The 24,876-nt window shown below is 34.4% G+C and overlaps 1 protein-coding gene across 1 annotated transcript; it reads left to right on the top strand.

Moving 5' to 3' along the window:
* Nucleotides 1-24,251, top strand: LOC127864804 (A disintegrin and metalloproteinase with thrombospondin motifs 16-like). The gene is made up of 20 exons (XM_052404680.1): nt 1-206; nt 816-954; nt 2,621-2,790; nt 3,929-4,018; nt 6,484-6,596; nt 7,393-7,512; nt 9,209-9,334; nt 10,200-10,294; nt 10,801-10,883; nt 13,235-13,503; nt 14,168-14,228; nt 15,349-15,484; nt 16,016-16,203; nt 18,677-18,884; nt 19,250-19,413; nt 19,860-19,920; nt 20,252-20,611; nt 21,964-22,049; nt 22,635-22,758; nt 23,086-24,251. The coding sequence occupies exons 1-20, from the start codon at nt 42-44 to the stop codon at nt 23,148-23,150; spliced, it is 2,823 nt and encodes a 940-aa protein (XP_052260640.1). The 5' UTR covers nt 1-41; the 3' UTR covers nt 23,151-24,251.
* Nucleotides 24,252-24,876: the final 625 nt, after the last annotated feature.

Raw genomic sequence — 24,876 nt, 5'->3', positions numbered from 1 at the left:
ACGTCACATTCAATGCGTTCAATTCGACGTTTCGGTTGCACATGAAGCACGTGCATGGTCTAATAGCTCCATACACGCCTGTGCTGGTCCGAGAGGGTCCGCATGGCGACCATGTTCGCTCGTGGTCCGGGGCCATTCCAGATTGTTACCTTGAAGGGTCTACGGATAACCGCGGTGTGGTGTCACTAGCGTATTGTAAAGGCCTGGTTGGTTTAGAAAATACGCATTTTCTGTTGGGATATTTAAATGTGCATATGCTATATAGTTAATATGCTTGTAATGGCAAACAGTCAATTAAACAATTTATGCCTAGAAAAAAGGCCTTGGCAAAAAGCGTAGACCGAGATGAGACGCCGCATGATGCGGCGTCTCATCTGGGTCTGCGCTGTTTGCTTTAAGGAATTTCTGTAAGAAATATTCTAAATATAGAAATAAATATACTAGACATCCCTAATTTTGAAAATAAATTGATCCAATTTAGAAGGATGGGAGAGTCCACAAGGCTTAAATGGGTTAAAATTAAAGTATTCCTATTGGCATTGGCAAAAGGTAAATCAAGTTTTGGCAAATACTTGTGTATCTAACAAAAGTTGTATTGAAATTACTATCGTTGTTAAGCGTAATCTCGTTTAAGTCACATGATTTCTTATGACGTATAAGTCTGGATAGGTCACTATGTAGGCTAACAATAATGCTTTCCTATTTTATTTTTAGATCACATATTTTTACTTGAGTATAATGCCGTTTGTCGTTGTTTCTTTGGAAGAATATTATATAATTAACAAGCCTTTTAACGTCACAAGTGATTATTGCAGACTGGTACTTTGACCGAAGGCAGAACGTTATATCGTTTCGATACAGTCAGTGACCATGACAGCGAAGAGTCAGTTCTCGTCTCCAAGGGAATGATGTCGCATAGTCTTCTTGAACCAATCGCTAGCCCTCCACTCCAAAGTAAGCATAACGCAGTTACAACAATTAATTAACACATTTATGCCTAGCGTCTAGAAAAAAGGCCTGGCAAACAGCGTAGACCCAGATGAGACGCCGCATCAGGGTCTGCGCTGTTTGCTTAAAGGAATTTCGGTAAGAAATATTCTAAATATAGAAATAAATATACTAGACATCCCTAATTTTGGAAATAAATTGATCCCATTTAGAAGGATGGGAGAGTCCACTAGGCATAAATGGGTTAAAACAAATCTCACAATGTGCCAAAGAGTATTAGCATAGTCTTACTCATCTTGATGAATTCAAAACTGCGTATCTATAATGTTAGACAACATACTCTACACAAATAAGAAAGAGGTAATAACATTTTAATGGTACTATGGTTTTATGGTTTTCTTTCCGATATTTAACCATTCGAATAGGACCTGTCTTGAACAAGACCTTTCATAACTGTAAAAAAATTTGACTTAAAAATGTGAGTCTTTCGTGAATCTTGATGTGATATTTAAACATGTTAGATTTTATCATTATAATCAGATGATTTTTAAACTTATTGAGTGATTGTACAGTAATAGATAGCTTTTCGCAGTTAAACAGTAAAAAATACACTTTTTGTTCATATCTCGACGGATGTCAGTCTTTATTGAAATTCATTCAATCTTCAAAATTAGGCTTAATTTCTTTTTAATTCATTATTTTTAATGCAATTTACAAATAATGGCTTTTCGACTTTGGAGTAACCCAACAATGTGTGTCAAAAACGAGCTAATTCGATTTGAATTATACTTCCAATTTTGTCGCGGTCATCACAATAATCACATATCACATCAACAAATCGTCATTTACATATGGGTTAATTATAGTTATTGTATACTATATCATTAATAGTTTCAATATATAGATAATTCAAAGTACCACCTCTGTAATTCAGTTTGATTACAAAAGCCTTTTATAATTATTCGATTTAAATTCAAACTTTTAAAAAATATGAAATTCAGTTTTGTTTTCAAACTATATTATGACATTAACAACAGCGGTTTGAAAGAAAGTCGAAATACTTCATAACACTTGTGTTGATTGATTTCCTACCTGATTGATTTAACATGGAAATTACCCTTCACAAGTTAATAATGAAATACGATAACGTACTGAGCAACCCGTCCCGGTTAATAAGCTAGATATGTACACACAATGACATCAGAACATAACCGATTGATGATGTATTGATTGGGAGACTTAAAGCAGAATTTATGTTGATAGAAGTCGACAGGATAAATTTGCGAAATACTATCAAACGAGATGTAAACATTTACAAGACATCATGCCATGCGAGATTACTCTGACAAAATTTGACTCCGATATTACAGACCATGTAATAATAATCATGAACATATTCCTTGTAATCGGAATTAAGGTCAAAATTACGACAGTTTTGTGTTATGTACAATTATGCATACATATAAGAATCGTACCCGTGTTTAATTATTTATCCAGTAAATCAAGTCTAACTAGCACTAAGATCGAAAATTACCTTATAATTTAACTTTGCAAAAAAGTAAACAAACAAAAAAAATATATTCGTGCACTTATACATTATTTGTTAACATCGTTTATTAACGGTAGTGTTGAGAATTTTTTATTTTTAATTAAAAATATATATCTTCAATAGCTCACGAGGACCTTGAGCATTCTCGTGCAAAGCGTGCTATTCCGAACACGATTTTCACGACGGAACTGGGCGTGTTCGTTGACGCAGCGACTTTCACATCGCTGCAGTCAAACTACCACGCCAGCAGCACTGCAGACAAGGTCTACATGATTGGGATTAGACTAAACGCGGTAGGTTACATGGGATGCAAGTTGTTGTTTTGATTATGCTTAACGTTATAGGATTTTTATGCTTCAAGATTTGACATGGTTTGATAAAAACAATAACACGGTTAGTTGCCATGTGACGTAACCTAAGGTATGGTTTTGATAATATTTACAGCAATAGGTTCCTTTGTGATGCAAGGGATGATATTTTTTATTATGCCCCCGAAGAAGGGCATATAGTGATCGGACTGTCCGTCCGTCTGTCCGTCCGTCTGTCCGTCACACTTTGCGTTTAGGTTTCAAAAAATGCTCATAACTTCTATGTCGCTTCAGATAGCAATTTCATATTTGGCATGTATATGGACAAGGCCTTTCCATACGCGCACACATTTTGACCCCTATGACCTTGACCTCGAACTTAGGGTCCGCGTTTAGGTTTCGAAATCTGCGTTTAGGTTTCGAAAAAAGCTCATAACTTCTATTAAGCGTTTATAGGGGGCATCAGTCATCATATGGCGACAGCTCTTGTTGAATTTAAGGCGGTAGGTCGGCATGTGATGCAATCTTCAACATGGTTTTCACTACACAAAACACAGTAGGTTGCTAGGCGATGAAAACTATGGCATTTGTTGATTAACCAAACGATATTGGTTGATATGTGATGCAAGCTTTGACATAGTTTGATTATAATAAACGCATTGGTTTTAATGTGATGAATCTATGGTATGATTTTGATAAGACTGACGCGGTAGATTGCTGTTCCATGGGATGCAAGGCATTATATAGACAGTTTTGTTTATGTTCGAAGTAACTGTTGACTGATTAAACAACAACAAACACGATATTCAAAAAGATATACAATTATTTATGTTTTCGGCAATGATTAAATTTGTGTTGGTTTCTTGTGAGAACAATAAAAAGTATTTTTAATGAATATTGTTCTACTTATTGACAATTATATATACCAGCAAAGATTTATGCTGGTAAGGTGAGACTTCGGTATAAAGATGTTCAGAACCATTTACGTATGTTTACAGATAATATATGTTAATCAATATAAAGGCATCTTGTCTGATCAAATCATATTTTCCAATAGATTATTTAGTACTGTGTTTGCAAATTGATGGTTAGTTTCTGAGTAACAAATGCCATTTGTTTACAGGCGCAAGCACTGTTCAACTACATGCAACAAGATCTTGGCTACACGGCAAAAATGCAGGTCAAGAGCGTCGAGTTGTGGGAGACTAATCCAGTAGGTTATTCAACCATCTTGTCCATAAATAAGTATATTTTCGTTTCATTTTATTGTTTGCATTATGCATCATCCTTTTCCTTTAAAGAGACTTTCAATCAATGCCAAGAAAAATCACGTTACTGTTGTCAATGCAAGGTTTAAATTTCGGGAGAGGGTCGTCATATACTTACATTCTTAAATAAAAAGAGGATTTGGTATAGTGGTACGAAACATAAAGGAATATGTATAGTGACAAAAATAATAAAGCGCCATTCTTATCTTGACTTATGAAAGTGATATTATGCGCATTTTTCACTGTTGAATTGAGCTGAAAAAGTATTAACAGGTCAAAAGAGCTAGTTAAAATGTGGTAACTGACCAATTATCTGCATATCATCTTGCTACCAGTTGTTTATAAAAATATTTATTATATGCGATATCTAAACCGAGCGGAACTGTCTTTTTATTAGGATCGGAGTAAGTGTTCGTATGTCGTATGAAGATATAGCCTTGCAGGAAGTTAAAATGATCCGTAAAACAAAATTGTGTCTTTGTGTTGTATGAACGAATCTGCACTAAAACTAAATTAAGATTCACATCGTACATGTATGATCAGCTGTCAAACGCAAGTACGATTGATATTCAAGTGCATTATTTTTCTCCTTTCGGTATATAGTATTAGTATGTTGATTCTGCATTAAGGTAGCGCACCCCTAATGATTTCCCGCGATTTATTTTACGATCATTGCCGATCTTCAATGATCGGTTATTTCCGAGAGATGCATTTTATTTTTTTCAAACTTTGAATTTTGATATGTGTTTACGTAATTCATTTAGAATACATTATTTTCACTATAAATATTGACTTTGATCCAATTATCATCCGAAAAATACGACTTCGCGATTTCTTCAAAGATCGACGAGCCTTTTACCTGTTTATTTATAAATATCTAATTTAAGGTTGTACTGATGTGAAATTGGCGTGGCCGAGTGGTTAAGGCGATTAACAAGAAATCTTTTGGGATCTTTCCGCGCAGGTTCGAATCCTGCCGACATCGCATAAATTTTGCGACACGTTTTATTTCTTTTCTAACGTAATTTGATTTAATATAGCATATAAGCTATGTTTATTGTTAAATATGTTGAAAAATTTATGCACATCCTTCAATTTGTAAAATTAAAACAACGTTATGGCTAAATTGGGTAATTTACTGTTGAAAATACGAATGATGCATGTTGCATTTTTATTTTTATTTCAAAAAGTAAACGGTAAATCTGTCTATTTCTTGGTATTTTTGCTGTATGAAGTGTTTCTATAAAAACTAAGTTTAACATATAACTTAAATGATACTATTTTGAATTTTATGACACTTTGTTTTTAACCGACCCAATTTTTACTTTGCTGAAATCACTTACATTTCATGTAGCTCTTCCATAGATAAAAATTTGTAAAAAAAAATGTCTGTAAAAGAATACTTACTTCATCTTGTTTAAACTTTAAACATCTTTACTGCATCTGTACACACCAACTGCATCCCCTTATTTGGAAATTTGAATGAATTATGGAACTTTTATATACCCCAAGGGGTGAAAATAAACTGGACAAAAGCCGAGCGTGTGGGTGGTTTTGAAAAAATCGGTATTTTTTTTTAAAAAGCATGGAAAGCCTACCTACACATTTGCATGCAGTTCAGTGAAATGATGCTGATTAAGAAAATAATTAATTAAATTATATTTGAATATGTGCCCATTAGGGGTGCGCTACCTTAACAAATATAAGTGTATATGAAGTGAAAACACCAACAATAAACAACGGTTGCGATAGACACCTATAAACATAGCATATACTGTAAGATGCGCATAATATCACTTTATTGGGAAAAATCTTATCAAATGAATTTTAGTATGTAAATTGTTGACTAACAGTCCAAGATTACCCATTAGGCAGAGTAGGCAACTGTCTATGGACCCACGACTTTTAGGGGCCCCATAAGACCGTGACCAAAGCATTTTCCTTACTTACTTAGCCTGATCTAACTATTTGACGAATACATTTGTTTTATATCAACTGTATGTTCAGATTAAATAGTTTTTCACCAAGTTACTGTCACTTGTTATTTGCAAAACCGTATTGTTTTGCTAATCTCAACGAGTGAAATCGACTGGGCAGTGGCGCTCCAGTAAGCATTTGGCCCTCGTCGGCCCTTAAAGTGTAATTGCTTATGGACCTCAATGTTGCTAATCCGACACTGTTGACTTAATAATCTTTTTTTCCGAATCTCAAAATGCACACAATGTTTCATAGACGATAGACGGCGAATGACAAAAATGTATTATATTCATAATCTCAATATTATTAATCCGGAGTTCCAATGTTTGTTTAAATCGTTATTGGAACATATTTTCTTTCTTTAATAATCCTTCTATAAATACAATATGTGTGTATGTGAGAAAGTTTCAAATGAAAATTTTCTCTCCCCTAGGCGTGGTATGTCCTCAAGCCTGACAGCATCACTGAGACGCGTTCCTCGTTCTGCACCGGAACCAAAGACCGAAACGATTTACTTGCAGTCGACTACAACATTCTCTTTGCTGGGTCTGTATGCTATGATGTTCTTAAAATGAACGTCGCTAAATGTTAGTGAACTGTTAATTCTTCGCCTGCTAACAAAATAATACAATATTAGAGCTAATCTGGTTAAAATTTTTTTCTTGCTTTGACCATGCATGTAAAAGCACTCAAACACAATCTTCTGACACTAACATGCTGTTGTTCAAAGTTTGGTAAAATGACGATTTTTCATAACAATTGTCATAAATTCAAAACATCACGAGTTCTTATGTTAAAATAAGTGCACTAACACTCATGACTAAGACAATGTAACAATTTTGTTCATTAATGGATGATAATCATGCAAGATTGGTAAAATAACAAAGCATTTGGAAAGCTTTGCCGCGAAAGTTTGAAAAATGCGTAAACAACTAATAAAGCGTTTATATTTAGTTGGTAATTATTAAGTATCGCGTAATGCAATGGTAGCCCAGTCGCTTTGCTTCCTTCCAGAGTTCACAGATTCGAATCCAGGTTATGACCTTTGTATTCAACTTTTTTCATTCTATTTCATTAAGTTATTACTAATATATAATTCACAATAGTATACATTTGTTAATAAACATATCTAATGACAAAAAAGGAAATCTTTGATAAATACCTTTAAGGAATTGTATGAATTGTATAAAGTATTGTATCAGATTTTCCTCAAGCAGATTTGTAAATACATTGTGTTCCAAAAGTAATGCCGTGAAAAGGTTTTTTCCAAATCTCAGCCAATAGACATAGATGTAGGGAACAATGCAACAACTTTTGTAAATCGCACTATTGCATGTTTCAGAGGTAATGACATGATAGGGTTTGGCTCAATTTCGGGCCAGTGTGTAAAAGGGGCATGCGCCGTCGACTTCGACTTGAACTTCTATTCTGGCTATATCACTGCACACGAGCTGGGGCATTCGTGAGTACAGGGTTATGCGTTTTTATACGCCCGTATAAAATACGGGACGTATTATGTGAAACCCCTTGGCGGCGGGCGGCGGGCGGCGGGCGGCGGGCGGCGGGCGGAAGGCATCACTTTGTCCGAACTCTAATTCAAATTGTATTCATCCGATCTTCACCAAACTTGGTCAGCAGTTGCATCTAGTTGATATCTAGGCCAAGTTCGAATATGGGTCATGCCGGGTCAAAAACTAGGTCATAGGGTCAATAAGTGCATTTTCAAAGGGGCCACTTTGTCCGGACTCTATTTCAAATTGTATTCATCCGATCTTCACCAAACTTGGTCAGCAGTTGCATCTAGTTGATATATAGGCCAAGTTCGAATATGGGTCATGCCGGGTCAAAAACTAGGTCATAGGGTCAATTAGTGCATTTTCAACGGCGCCACTTTGTCCGGACTCTAATTCAAATTGTATTCATCCGATCTTCACCAAACTTGGTCAGTAGTTGCATCTAGTTGATATCTAGGTCAAGTTCGAATATGGGTCATGCCGGGTCAAAAACTAGGTCACAAGGTTACTTAGTGCATTTCAAGCATTTAGCATGGTGTCCGCTCTCTAATTGAAGTAGTTTGCATCTGATCATCACCTAATTTGGTCAGAAGTTGAGTCTAGATGATATGTAGATCAAATTCGAATATGGGTCATGCCGGGTCAAAAACGAGGTCACGATCGGACACATAATGAATTTCAAGCATTTAGCATGGTGCCCGCTCTCTAATTGAAGTAGTTTTCATTTGATCTTCACCAAATTTAGTCAGATGTTACATCTAAATGATATCTAGGTCAAGTTCAAATATGGGTCATGCCGGGTCAATAACTAGGTCTCGAGGTCACTTAGTGCATTTCAAGCATTAAGCATGGTGTCCAAAACCTCCGAACGGGCGTATCTTGTGACAGTTTGGCACTCTTGTTTTGTTTATCTTTTGTTCCAGATAAATGTCTGTGTACCTTCATAGGAAATATTGTATTGTTAAAAATAATACTGTTTTTTAAAGTTTAAGTACGACGCAAAAAGATACTATAAAACGCATTAAACTTATATCTTAATAATTGTATCCAAACCTAAACATTCTGTTTAATAACATACATTCATTTTTAGGATAAATATAACTTAACTGACATTAACTAGTTTTCAATGGACTGAATTATTTTCTAAACATGCAATAAAGCGTATTTAACACAACATAATGTATACATGCAGAGATGGACAATATGCATTGTTTGGGTTTGATTGTTTTACATTTGCGTTTCATTTGTTTCGGAGTTACATTATGAACTTGAAGCTTATAGAATAGCTGATACGTTGAAAACACTTTATAAGAATTGCAATTTTCTCAAAATGTATATTTTTACCACATAAAAACAATTTCTAACGACTCAACATTGTGAAGGTATCGCTTTACAACTGGTTTTGTTTAGTGTACATTCTTTAATGTAATTTCAAATGATGGTGCCTTTTTGTGAAAACAGCTTGAATGATTTAATTTGTTGTACTACGCGTGTAAACACTCATAAATTTGCTATTGCGTCACGTGTTTTTTTCTGTCTTCAAAACATAATGAGCGTCTGTGTAAAACATAATCCAATCGCTTTGACAATGAGCAAACAGCTCATCGTCTGTACTACAAACTTCCATCTTGTTGCTTGATCAAGGCTGGGTATGCACCACGACGCCGATAAAGGCTGCTTCAGGCCGGATTCAGGCATAATGGAGGCCGATGGGAATTATGCCGATAAATGGGCCTCCTGCAATAAGGTTGACTTGGAGACATTCCTTGCGTAAGTTAAAAGTTAATGTGATACATACACTCACTATTGGATATGGCCAGTTATGCTATGCTTAAATGGTAAAAAAGAAAGGCTTTGAAATGCCATTTTGTATTTTTAAAATGCTCGAATAAAATGTGTATATTGTTTGAATAAAACTGCACTATGTTGGCGTATATTTGTTTAAGTGCTGAACCTATTTTTTCAAAATTTGATATCTAATGATAAGAATATTTGCTGTTCGCGATTTTAAAGTTCAGATATTGTATAATATTATCCGCCAATCACTTGTACATTTTTTTTCTATGGACACATGGCTTTCAGTCGACAGGTGTGGTAAACATTGTAGAATGTTTGTGTTATGTTTGTTTTTAAAGTATGGAAATGTAAATACGTGTATTTGCATGAACATTTCCATAAATCATGACAATGCATGCTCTTATCAATTAATTTATAAGGTATTTAAGTACGAAATGTAGTCTTTCACATCGGTCTTAAATATTCTATTTATCAAATACTAATATATAATGTAAAAGTATGTGTTGCAAAAATGCGGACAACTTGATCGCTACGCGTGTTTCAGTACATCTACCGTAGAGGGTTTGTTCAAAGAGATTGCGTCGTAATGAGATCCCTATGCACACGAACCAAACCATCAACTCTATCGTGTTTGTATGAAGAAAATGTGAAGTTATAAATAGATCATGCGAACGTTTTGTGTGTTTTAGAATATATCTTCTTCTGATTGTTTGTTCGCAGTGATTGAGCTTTACTAAGATGATCACATGGCCGTTGAAAACTTTGCAGAACATCCCATGTAGCGTGTTTGTTTTTAATGTGGTGTCAATGGATCACGTGATCTTTTTGTGTGTTTCAGTACATCAACTGCCGCGTGTCTGTTCGTAGAGAATGTGTTGAGCAACCAGGTGGATGTTCTCTTACAAAACATACAGCTTGTTGGTCTTTTGCCAGGTTAGCGAAGTTATTTTTACGTTCGGTTAACGTTTTTGGTACGTGATGGGATTTAAGTTCACATTTTGGTTCCAACTTTACACGTATATCAATAAAATAATGGGATTTTATGAGAATCTGTATTGACTACATTTATAAACATCGATATGCCCCATTGCAATCTAAGATTCTATGTAAACTCGGGGAAAATAAGAAACTCCAATTTTAAGGACCTCAAAATCCAAAATTTGGAAAAAGATATTTTACTTTGGTAGATAAGACAAGGGAAACATTTCCTTAAGAATATAATTAATACTAAAATGATTGTTTTCAAATGATAAATTATGACTGAAAAAAACTTCGTTTAAGAGTCATCGCCATATATTTTTTTCTTTGTTTCACTATAACGCATAACAAACGGCTTGTTTATTATTTATAAATCGTGCGATACCTAATTATTGCACATGAAAACACATGCATAAATTATTAACCCTTAAAGAATATTTCATTCTTTTCAACGGTTGCAGGGTTTCAGATGACACAAGACGAATACTGTGAGAAGATGTACGGAACCAACTGGATATATAGAGAATGGCACTCAAACGACTGGGTAAAAGTCGTTAGACCTTTTTTATATATCTTATTTAAAGCTCACCTGAGAACGTTTCTGTTAATGAGTATTTTTGATACCGTGATATTCGTAGTCCGTCCTTCAGTGTGTTAGTCCATGCGTGCGTCCCTCAACATTTTTATTTAAAAGACATCCTCTCCTGAATCGCTAGGCAGATTTTCAAGAAACCTCGTTAACAATTATGAGGTCTTCAGATGTTATATAAAGCGCGGGCTCTTTTTACGTCACCACTGAATAAATGAACTCTAATGAACGAATGTAGATCATATGGTGCGGATGTTTCAATTTTAAATACTTTTTAGATTATGAGTCTCATTTTTATTCGAAATAATTATATACTTAATGGTAATTTGTGTAATAATGGTCATCTTAAAAACAAAATGAACTTTTAATTTTTATGTGGCTAAAGATAGACATTTATAGCCAAGCTTTGTAATTTAGCCTTCTACAACCATATTTGCGACTTGGTTCTGAATTGCACGACGATAATATTTATTATATGATGCAGCTTCTCTTAAGCTTTTAAATTCCGACGAGACGTGGTTGATACTCGGTTTGAATTTATTTCATCAGACATCAGAAAAGTAGAATTCTGGTGCTCTGTTCTGTATTAAACCATTAAAAAGTGAAATGTTGATTAAATTGAAATCCGTATTGCTTGTTAATCGAAATGCCGTGATATTGAATTGTATCCACATTTAAATGTTTTATAAATCATTCTGGGTCAAGTATGAGGTTCGGGGTTCTTTATACGGATTTAAATCCCCAATGCTTTGTAGAAACCTTTGTTAGGCGGTGTGTCTTATCTACTACATTTGTTTTGTGCCGTGTTGTTTGGTTATTCGTTGCTTGCAATAAATATTAGACCGCAATGTATCATAAGGTATCTGTCCTGCTGGTGAAGCTAAAGGGTCGCTTGATGCATTTTTACAGGAATATTTCTTTGATTGCCACCTTTAAAAACTGTTCAAATAATTTTGGTCCGTTTGTTAATCAATTCTAAGGGCCAAATTAGGGTTACACGAAAGAAATATTTTCATTTGAAACCACAAGGCTTTTTGCTTTAATATTTGGTAAGTTGAATTTTATCTGGTATTTTACTAAGTTTGTTCAAATTATTGCTCTTGGATCAAAACTGGCGTCGCTCCGGGGTCACATGTTTTACATTTGTTCATATATGAACTACCTTTAACAAATCTTCTTTTATTGAACCTCAAAGCCAAAGGCTTGTAAACTCTTTATGCAACATTATCCAAAGGTCATATACAAAGTTTGTTCAAATAATGCGCCTATGATGAAAACTGTCCCCGCCCTGGAGATCACCAGTTTTCTATAGGCTTTATGGGAATATCTTTTAAAATCTTATTGTCTCAACCCCAGTTTAAAATATTTGGAATGGAGAATCATCTAGCCGCATTTTTCAAATGTTGTTGAAATAATGCGTCTGGGGTCCAAAATGCTTGGCTCCAGGTGTTTATCAGTTAAACAAACCCTTACATAGGGAATTAACAAAAAACATTTGATTGTCTTAAACCGTAAAGCCAATATCTTTCGCAGTTGGTAGGTAGTAATCTATAATTGAAAGAAACTCTGCAAAGGCAGGCAAAAGTATAACCATTGATAACAACTTTCTCCACCTCGAAGGCCACCTGTTGTTCATTGACAAATATAAGGTAAACCTTAAAATTTCTCTGAAAACGCAAACTGCAAACCAATCCGCTTAATTATGTTTTTGATTTTGCATTTGGTGTCATCTAGTGGTCTTCTAAGAAGATTGTTCAAATAATGCCTCTGTGATCAACACAGCCCTCGACACAAGGGTCAACAGTTTTAAATAGACTTTTATATGGAGTACATTTGAATAAAATATTCGTGTCTGAAACCACACAGCAAATTCAATGTTTAATATTTTACATTTTGTAGCATCCAGAGGTCATGTAAAAGTGTGCATTAAAGCATGCCGTTTGACTCAATCACAGAAGTCCCAGATGCATCATTTATATTAAGCACTAAATCTCTCTTCAATAATAAGACCAATGGATTTTATATTACGTTTTAACATCGGAAAGCGACAATCTACAGAGGTTGTTCAAATTATTTTCGTTGGGGCGTTGATATGTAAATATTATGAAATTTTGAATTCGTAACCACAAACCAGGAGTCTCTAGTATTATTCCACAGAGCTAAAATTTCTCAGGTGAGTATTCAAGGACCATCAGAGTCTTCTAGTATTGTTTTGAACTGGGTCGTCATTTGGCTGTGAGTTCATTCATCTATAAGTCCATATTGTAAACATTAAAACCGCAACCTATCACTGTTTTTGTCGACAGGGTGTTTGCAAATGGCATAGTTGTCTGAATCTAAACTCGGGTCTGGCCTTCGGCGAGCTGAGCGAAGACACAAGCGATATCCCGGGGCGGATCTGTAGCGAGGGTCACGTGTGCTCGGGCGGCTGTGTCACGTGGGATAGCGTTCGACTGAACACGTCGGGAATGACGGTTGTCCCCGGGGGGTGGAGCGAGTGGGGAGCGGCGTCCGCATGCTCTAGATCGTGTGGTACCGGAACAATCATCCGACGGCGTACGTGTACCAATCCTCGGTATGTGTTCCGTATTACTATTTGTGTAAAACTAGGCAAACGAAAGTGTAAGAGCATTATCCGCGATTAGTTTCTGTGTTAAAGAAAACATATTCGCGATTCGTTCTTTATTTGTTATCAAAGTTTTAATGTAGAACATGCTATTTCTGCCGCGAGTATTTATAATAAAATATAATCATTTCCCTTTGATATTACAAACGTTTAGACGGATGCAACCTCTGCGAAGAGATATGACTGGTTCTGAGCAAAGCTCTTTAATTTCGCTGCCTGTGCCACAGTTCAAAGTTTAAACAATAGCACGGATATGCCAAAAAAAGAACATGTAACAAACAAGAATTCTTCTACTAAACGTATCAACAATTCCTTTTTTCACGTAGCTATAAAAGTCTACCCTTAAAATCTAGAGCTAGTGTCTTAACTTATTTAAAGTTTATAAGGCGGTGATCGGTTAATTTAATGTCTATTTAAGTTTTTTGAATGTTATAAGCTGATGCAAACTAAATTGTTGCTTCTCATATACTGTGTCGCATACAAATGATGAATGATTTTAAATATGCAATGAGGTAAAACGGTCAATTAGAACTATGAAAATATATTCTTTAAAACAAAACTACTTGTCTGATGTATTTGATGAACAATAATGAACCTGTAACACGCTCCACAGGCCGCAGTATTCACCTACGTGCCCGGGATTATCTTTCAAGGCAATATTGTGTAACACAGAGGTAAGTATTCGACCAATTATTATGGTTTTAAAGAGACCTTTTGGTAAATTGTCAAAATAATAATAAAAAAAAATGTTTCAGATTCGCAAATTGTATTGTAGCTATGATATTTGCGAGGAAACAGTAATACTGAACATTTACCATTATCTAAAATATCCATTATAAGCATCTTTTGACGATTTAAAAACCTGAAAATTATAAAGCGTTGCAACGCGAAACGATTGAATTATTTGGAGAGTTTGGTTGTTATAATTTGCTACACATTTTCACATTAATTAGACGGTATGTCGCGGCTAATTACTCGGTCGTTACCTTCAGTAATGTCAAGACTTAAATTTAAGAATATTAATAGTTTATCTGCTCTTTTACTTGACCACATTGAATTTATTTATTTTATTTAAAAGCAAAAACTATCCACGTTTGTGCACCTATAAAAATAAAGATGTGACATTTGGCTATCTGTAAGGTGAAGGTTAAACTTTTTCCGAAATATAACCTCCCGATACTATAAAGTATAATACACTTCAAGGTCCATTTCATATAAGGAGGTAAACGGCCATACAACATCATTACATAACATTTATGCTTGGGAATATTGTGTGTTTAGTCCATAACTAAACCATCTATTTAAGGATTAAAAGACATGGCTCACGTGTTAAACTGAACTGTTTGTGGTGCGTGGGAGCCACATGGTTACCTTGAAGGTTTTACATTTACTTAAAGATATAAATATAAAAAATGCATTATTGGTCATCAGAGAGCCTGTGTCAAATGTAGGGTAGGGGCATTAATAATTAATGCCAGTAATGGCTATAGTTTAAATTACTTTAAAATTATGCATTTTCCTTGCAAAGTAATCTTTAGAAAAAATGATTTTAATAAGGTTGTTGAAAAAGAGGATTAATTTAGCAAAGTAGTAAAACGTGAGCATCCAGGTTAAGACATTTAACCTAATTGCTTATACATATTTCCATAGTTGTAAGTTTAAACTTGCACGATTTGGTGTACTGACAGAAGCTCAAGCTGAAACAATTGCCCAAATCTGAAAATTATTTTTATAGCTATCACAATTAAAATCAAATACGTGTAGAAACTCAACTATTGTGTGCTTATATTTAAGCCTTGTTCTTCTGACCCCTCGACCAAAAGCGAACTGATAGTTAAAAGGGCTGGGGAAGTGTGTTCGAATCTTATTACCGCCGGTCGCCTGGGCGCGGACAAATACACAGGCACAGGGAAAGCTTTTGTGTCTTCGGGTAGGAACATTTTCGTATTCTTAGAAATGTATCAAATGGTATTTGATAAATACCGGTAAATATATAAATCAAATAGAAATATTGTAGCGATTAACGCAATTGGTTTTCAGAAAATATCATAATACAGTGGATTGGGTTACATAGGTGACGTCTGAATAAAGCTATGCGCCATTTCTATATAATTATGTCATCGCTCGCCCACAATGAGTTGTTATTAATCTTGTAAAATAAACCTTTAACACAATCACTAACATGGAAGTATCAGTTGTATCCCACCACTATTATATTGAATGGAACTCATTCTACACGAAGTAAATAGTATCTGCCAATTATTACAACTCGCACACCGTAACACGAACTTGCATCGCTATGTAAGTTGTATACGGAGTGAAATCAAAACATTACATGTCATAAAATGTATAAAAATCAAAGATTAGCTGCCAATTTCAGAAATAAATGTCACAATAACTTGAATTATGCTTACAAATTATAAAGATTAATATGTATACCAACAAGTGCGTTTACTTTAAGGGAATGCTCAGTGCGAAGCAGAGTGCACTCTGGTTCCCGCTTTACAAGGGTCGATCACCTGGGGCACCGTGCGTTACGCCATACTTCCGGACGGCACGCCCTGCTCGGGGGCCGGATCCTACGAAGACATTAAAGGATACCCACGTGGGACTGGGGTCACATCGACGTGTGTTCAGGGATATTGCTTAGTCAGTTTTATGCTGTAGTAATTTGTATTTCTATTGTTTCTTTTGCTATATTTGTATTGTTGAATTTTGCAAATAACTCATACTAAACCTTGTAAAAAACTACAGCTTTGAAAGGGCGCAAACTCTCCCAAAAGCAGACAATATTCTATGTCTCAGTAATACAATATCAGTGAGATCGTTCCACTAGTCCAGCGTTCCCATTTCTTTTATCATTAGTAGCATAGTTATTATTATTATTGTTATTATTATTATTATTATTATTGTTGTTATTATATTGTTCGGAATGTATTAAATAAAACGTGCATTGTATGTAAAAACCCGAGCCTACAAAAACATATAGATGTTATAATTCATACGAAATCGTCAAGTTGTATAGTATATACGTGATGCGCTAGCCGGTTATATCAGAACATCTTTTATCCCATTTTCACCGCGACATTGACGGTATAACACGTTGTGGAATATACTTGCTTGTATTCAACACTGTGGAATATACCTGTCGCGTGCACGGACTACTTTTTAAATGACGTCATGCGATATGCGCTAAAATTAGGTCGAAATTGTTTGGTTCATTGATCGAATTTTAAGGTCACCCATGAAAAGAAAATGTGCATATTTTGCAGAAAAAAATATATATGATATATTCACCAAAAGAAATGTTGAAATAAAATATCAAATTACACGATTTTTGTTTTGTTATTTTTTTATGTATATTTACTTTACCACTGAATGATTTTTCATAAGAAACAAAGTCGACAAAACTTGAGCTTCAAAATTATACGACCTTCAACCTTTAAATCTAGTCATATGACATTATTTAGTGTAATGTGCATTGTTTATAACCAAAGCATATACTTTTGACATTTAACTTAAATATTAAGAATGTACAACAAGCCATACACATATCGCACAGTTCATGAATAATCTGCTATGTTTGCTTTCCTATTTAATTCACGTTAGGCATAGAGCTGTGTAAAGTATAAGATGGTAAAAATAGCACCACACTGGAATTGGGAACGTCCCATTTGTACACGGGTATTTTCTACTCATACATCTGTTGTGTACTTGAATGTTTTCCATTCTTTGTGTATTTATATATTAGATTATTTTTTCGTACAATAAGGGCATTTACCATAGATAAATAAAACATTGTGCAAGTTTAAACATAATTATGTTTATATGCAGAAATCTGCAAATGCAACCGAGTTTACCAACGGCTATTATTAGATAAACTGCTCCGGTTCATTTGAACAGCAGTAATGTAGAGTACATGACGTAGCGTGTGACGAAGAAGAAAGTTTATCGCGTTCATATACTCATTTGAATAAAGTGATAGAATGGCATAAGGGTCTTTATTTAACTATGCTAAAATAATTATTAAAGACCCTAGATGCAAAATCGTCAATAATTGAGTTAAATGGATTATTAGATGGATTTTAAAGGATAATTAAAGGTAAGATACTAGTTCTTACATGTTTTGATTTTTGATTGTACTTTTGTCGTTCCCTGATCTCGGGGAAATGATTTTAACATGGCCATGGGCGCCATTGATGCATCGGATCACACACGGCATACCCATAACATTATATAGAAAACACGTTCTGCGCGTCCTGAAATTCGTCGTCCGAAGTCGGAAAACGTATTGCCCTGTATATTTTGTCAAATAAAGTGTCAGTCGCTGCAATTGTCTGTTTACTCGTCAAAATTGTCAAGGTCTTCGATAGCTAAAGAAACTTCAGCGTACAGTTTATTTAGTATTGACAGACCTGTACAAAGTCGCGCCAGTCAAAAATCATAAAAAGCGACATTTAAAGTAATGGTAGCCAGAACTAGGTCGTCGATGGTGTACATGTATGTTGACATCGACAGCATTTTGTCAGGAGTAATGGCCGCCAGATTGGATTTTGATCATTTTCTTTCGAAAATAAAATAAATTATAGTAAAGTAAAATCTTCTTTTCGCGGTCGTAATGTGTTAAAATTCGCATACTGCGTAAAATTGAATGTATGCATATGGTGATATTTTTACTTGTTTTACAGTTTGTGTGTGAATTTTTTAAAGACTATTTCGCGTACCAGAACAAATACATGTATATCACTACGCATGGTTACATTTGTTAGATTTTAAGCGCTTTAATGACGGAATTAAAATTATTGTTAAGGTTATTAGATCTATTTATGTTAAACGTCACGTTGAAAAAATCAAATGGGATAAATAGAATACTAGGATTAGCGTTGAATACAGAGAAGTTTATGTTGCTCGGCTCGAACACCGAAAGCGCTCGCCAAGGCTCGCGCTTCCGGCGTTCTAAGCCTCGCAACATAAACTTCTCTGTATTCAACGCTAACCTAGTATTCTCTATATCATGCAAAGTTCTCATAATGCATAAATATTTCAATATGTAACCCTTCGTACAACCATGAGATAAACACTATTTACTAGTAATTGTTTCAAATTAGTAACCTTTTTTCAGGGTATTGGTTGTGATGGCAACGTCCCCGGGGCTGGCATAGACAAGTGCGGAGTGTGTCAGGGTACAAACTCCACATGCATGAGTGTGGACGACAAATTTTCCTCGGCGGTGGGAACCAATGATCGCGTAGAGCTCGCACATCTTCCCAACGGCACCAAACTGATACTGGTGTACTTTCCCTACCCCAACATGCAATCCTACTACGTCGGTATAACATAATGTTTATAATTTCCCTTAATAATTATAGTGACTATTATTTTTGTTAGTTTTATAAGTATTGATAGTAATAATAAACAATAATAATGATAACAATAAAAATACTGAAAATTAATTACAAATAATAATAATACTGATTATTATTTTGATTATTACTAGTAGTATTTATATTATCAGTATTTCTGCTATTTTTGTCTTTACAGTTTTTAATTGAATACCGAAACAATAGTTATCATTCATGTACATAAATAATGTTTCAATTATAGCTTAGAAATTAGCCTCCTTTTCTCATACGTGTTCATATTTGTGAACGTTTTTTATAAATTGGTTGATGGTAAACTTACTATTCTTGTGAAGAACTGTGGGACGCCAAAGGAGCTGCAAAGATTTCTGCCCTAGTGAACGGCCAGTATGACCTTTCCAAGATCCCTGTGACGGTGGGCGGGGCGCAGTGGTATTACTACTGGTGGGGTCAATACCTGTACACGTTTGGCACTATAACGGAGGACCTGTATCTCAAGGTATTACCATGTTCGGCTGATAGCTCTTTAAGACCTACCAACACCGACTTAGCGCCCAAAACACACAAAGCTTGTATTATCAAAAGGCATTTAAGATTCATACTATAACGTATGTAGATACGGCAGGATAATTTAAGCGATTGTTAAGGCTATAAATGCGAGTGCTTCAATAATTCAGCTAAGTATATCTTTACAATCGATAATAGTATACATGCAATTGCATAATAACATATCTCGGGTATATAGGCAATTAGAGTTTGTGGGCCGTTCCAAATAGGTGACCCATTTTTAATTTTTTATAACTAAGTGTTGTGTTGTTCTGTATCACCTCGATATTGTTGACTGAATTAGAATTTAATTTCCTTCGGGTAGTTAGATAACAGTTGCCATACTAACTTGTCTGAAGCTGTATGATTTATATACACGTATTTGTTACTATCTTTTAGATTGTGAACAATGGGGCGTCTGTCAATCAAGGAATAACATTTGGGTATTCTATGCCGCTAGGTAAGGTTTATTCCTGTTGTGAAATTCATCCTCATGTTATATTTATTTAACTTTATGTTTCTTTAAAAAGTGTCTTAGTTTTAATTTTATTAAATTCCAATAAACAAAATTAAATATGTATACAATCATTTCGAATAAAAAATCATTTTATGGAAACGCTACGAATGTAGTAGTACTGTTGTGGTCTATTTAATTTAATTAATTTTTCATCTGAAACTTTCACACAAATGACCAGTTCCTGTTATTCTATATGAAGAATCTCTTCATTACCATTAATGTTGTGTAACAAGCATGTGCTATGCCAACTTGTTTGAACCCGTAAACCCTACAGCGACCACTGTAACAACCGTAACAACGACGTCAACATCAACGACAGCACAAAGTACTACGTCATCAACGACAGCACAAAGTACCACGTCATCAACGACAGCACAAAGTACCACGTCATCAACGACAGCACAAAGTTCCACGTCATCAACGACAGCACAAAGTACCACGCAATCAACGACAACACCAAGTACTTTGCCATCAACGACATCTCCAAGTACAACATCATCAACGACAGCACAAAGTACTACGTCATCAACGACAACACCAAGTTCTACGCCATCAACGACAACAACAACGACTACAACCACAACAGCTAGTACAACTTCAATGCCAGCGTCCACTCTTACTTCTCTTGCTACAAGTATTTTGTTTTATGCTTCAGTTCAATTCCAAACATTTATGTAGTGCTTTGTGCTTAACGTTTTAACTTATTTGCTTATACGTGCTAGTATTCGCATAAAGAATTTATTGTATTATTTTGACATTTAATTCATTATACGATTAACAAAGTATGTTAAGTAAATGTAGTTTATTTAAGTTCTTGCTTTTGCTGTCTAACAAATGCTTTATATCTAATAATGGCCATTTTTCGTTTTATTCGCATGAATATGTAGAACTGTCGCAGCTAACGACGCGTAAAATAGCATGGCAACGGTGTTTTGTGTTTTCGTAACAAATGTCCCCCGTCGGAAGACGCCCAGTGTGCAGAGGATGACGTCGATAATCAAACAAACTTGGACGGAAAAACATGTCCATAAAAATTATTCTACCAATTTGATATCAAACAGGCGAAATTATTTATCACAACACAAATATTTATACCTAATGCAGCATTATGAAAAAATCCGCAATACTTTTATCATACAAACACATAAAGTATAAAGTTAAATGGAAAGAAAAATGAATAAATGCTACCCTCTTGTGCGAGGATAGCAAAATACCTTCATAAACTGTTATTTGAAATGAGATGTTAGTGATTAAAAAATGCATGATTTAACATGTATTACTAGAAACACATTGACTATTTGGCATACTGTGTGTAACGTTGACATTATCTGCATGGTAAAAATATTTAGAAAAGAACAACATTTAAACTAATCAACGCGGCAAGTTATTTATGAGTTGTACTTGGTGTTCTTTATTAAAAAAATAAATGCCTCACAACAGACATCACATGCTATCATCAAACAGTTTTTGTAAAAGACAATTACATACGATACCACGTGCAACTGTTTCTTTTCCAGAAACTTAAAGTAAAAATGTGCGTTTCATATATTTTGTCAAAGGAATAATATAAAGCAGCCACCTGTTTATGTGTACCATGATGCATGCAACTGCACAAATAGAAAGCATTGCACCCATATTAAAGCCTTAAATAACATGCTATTTTTTCTTTTATAGAGATAATTTGGTAAGTGCACGTTTTTCGTTGTTATATTATATATTTTCATTATTGTGTGTTTCATTTGCATTTCTTGTTTATCTGTTTTGTTATTCACCGTTAACGTAACATCAGGATTAGGTTTTCACATTCTTATGTTTTTTCATGTTTGCTTTAAATTTGTAAATTGGTTACCGGCTCATAGCTGAAAGGTATATGATTGCTTAAGTTATTTTAATTATTTGTGGATAACAATATAGAACCCTTACCGTTGTTACAACAAAACAATACGGATATAATTGCTAATAAAGCGCGGAGCACTCTTGCTTCAGGTTCGGCGACTCCTGTGCCACAACCAACTCTGACATCAACAACAACGCAAGTAACACCAACCAGTGTCTCAACTACAACTAGAAAGGTGCGTGTCTTGCACTATTTAGCTATTCAAAAATAATATTGATATATTGAAATGAGATATTTAACTGGTTAACAGACTGCTAAATATATTTATCTTCAACTTAAACGCTAATTAGCGTTTTAATTACGTTAATTACATATCCGCATCATCTCTCTTTTTTGACCAAGGATGTCCTATTAATTTTACAGGTGCTGATTTGTCTAGTATGCGTAGATATTTTATACTGTAGTTCTTTTCTAAAATAGAATTTACTAGAACAAAAATTGTGTAAAAAGTTTTGTAATACGTTTTTAATTTTACAAAAGCAATATTGACATTTCTAATTGCTTCCGACATAACTAAAGTTAGGCGTGCAACCGGAAACCTGAATGAAACATCTCTACGCCGTACATGTACATTTCTTCCCGAAAAATGAATGTATATATGTTTGACATTTAATTCACAAGTCCAGATGTCGGACATGTGCGTTCGGATATAGTTGATATATGTATGTGTTCATATTTCTTTTAAATGGTTCTAAATATTATAAGCAGGCTAAGGGAGACAACTAGTTTGAGGTTGTACTACTCTGCTGTGTATTTTCAGTGCAACTGGGGAATGATAATGTGCACAAATGAACGCTGCATCTATTGGTACGAACTGTGCGATGGACGGAACGATTGTGGAGACAATTCTGACGAATTGCAAGACTATTGCGTCACATCTCGAGGTATTAAACATTTGTTCTGATCTTTCAATATCTTCGTGAAATTTAAAAGTACCATTATATTTTAAAGAGTTTCTTACATATCATTACACGAACATTTGTTTACGAAGGCAAGGGATATGACAAAAAATGATCAATTTACAGTTAAATTTAAAACATGACTTTACTATTTGGTGTTTGTTCGACTAGGCCGATTAATATTAGTCATGCAAACCAACATCATCAATTTAAATAATTTCTAGTTATTTGTACTTAAATACTTTCAACAGTACAACATCCAAAAATTTAGTTATAATGCAATGTATATAAAGGTTTAATACTTTTTTGCAGGTCACAAAGTGATGTCAGTCCTGAAGGATATTTTTATTTGTCTTGCGATCATAACTATTTTATGAGATGAAACAACACGAGACTATAAAGTATAGTGTAAAAAAAGATTACTTTGCTGTGTTTTGATAATTCAACTGTATTTGATAAATGTGCTCAATCACAAAAATGTTTTATACCATGTCAAACTTATTTGGACATATATTTGTTATTTGTTATTGCAAGTTCATGGATAATACATTACACATAATGAAACATGTACACATACTACGGAACTAATAATGGCATATAACATCACGTTGCATGAACTATGTTCCTTGATTAAATATATGTGTATGTACAATAATGTTTTTTTATATCGTTCAAGAAAGCATATTAAGATAAATTAAAAATGAAAAAAATACCATGCTTATCAGGATATTGTAATTAAACATTGTTTTGCAAATTTGATTGAATTGCATCGCGCAGGTAAAACTATTTATTAAAAAATAAATTAATCTCTCGGTTAAGTTGAATGATCGGCCATATCGCCCTATGAATTTTTGAGTAAATGGCTTTGAATTATTCTAATTTGTAGACAAGTTAACACGTTTTCATTCATATAATTCAGTCTGCATCTAGACTGAACATTTTGACATAAATCATATCTAAAGACGGTTAAATAAGCCATATTGCCATGAACAGTAACTGAATAATGGCCCGGGAGGTGTCCGCACAATGCCTTTCTTAGCTGTTTCTCCTGCACACACGATTTGAATTATTGAGCTATGACAATTGATTTGAGTATTGTGGAGGTTATACTATGTTTGCCATGTTTGTTGATTGATCAAATTACCCTAATGAATGTATTAATGAACGAGTTCTGCGTTATTCTGTACAACCTGTGTTCATCCAAACAGTCACACAAATTATAATGAATCTCTTTTGTTCTTAAATATAAATGAATCATTCTTTGAGCTGCTGTTTTACGAACATCTCATACCACAATAATATTTTAATAAGGTCTTACAGTTCTCGCTGATGCATCGCGCTTGCGACGATAACGTTTTCTCACAGGGAACTATAGATTTTAAATATTTATTTTCTGCATTTGGTTAAGCCAAAACCTGTTTAGCTTTCTTTAGCAAAACGTGTTCATGGTGAGCAATTGGTTAACCGTAATGCCCGCAATATGTGTTTGCATCTGTCTGTCCGTCAACTGCAGAATAGAATTTAATAAAACTATACAGAAAGTTTCCTTGGGTGGTAATCTTTTTTTTCCACATAGTTATGGTTCATTTATTTGTTTTAGTCACAGGGCAAACATGCAATTTAAATGCAAATAAATAAACTGTCTCATCTTAAACCGAATCGCGCAGAGTTTTAACATTATTATGTACCATCGTTTAGTGGTCATATACAAATTTTGTTAAAATCATGCCCCATGGGGTAAACTTTTGCATATTGTATGTTTATAGTGAAATCTAGTTAACTATTCCACTTTGGAACCTTGAGACTAAACTATTGTTTAGCGGTTCTCTGCCGAATGATTAAATTATTCCTCTTAGGCTAAAATTGCCCTGCCCTAGGGGTCACAAGTTTTACATATAATCATATTGTGACGATTTCTTAAAACTTACATAAACCGCAAAGTATAAGGCTTTTAAATTTGATATGTATAATTATCTCGAAGTCATCTACATTGTTTTTCTGAAATAATGCCTCTTGGATCATGCCCCATGTGTCAGCAATTTGAGAAGAACATATTTCAAAAACTTAGAAACAAATATTATGCGCTAAAATACAAAGCTAATG

The sequence above is a fragment of the Dreissena polymorpha genome, chromosome 1, assembly GCF_020536995.1.
Source record: "Dreissena polymorpha isolate Duluth1 chromosome 1, UMN_Dpol_1.0, whole genome shotgun sequence".
Classification (NCBI taxonomy): Eukaryota; Metazoa; Mollusca; class Bivalvia; order Myida; family Dreissenidae; genus Dreissena; species Dreissena polymorpha.
The sequence above is the reverse complement of the archived record's forward strand: the minus strand, read 5'-3'. Positions and strand labels throughout refer to the sequence as shown.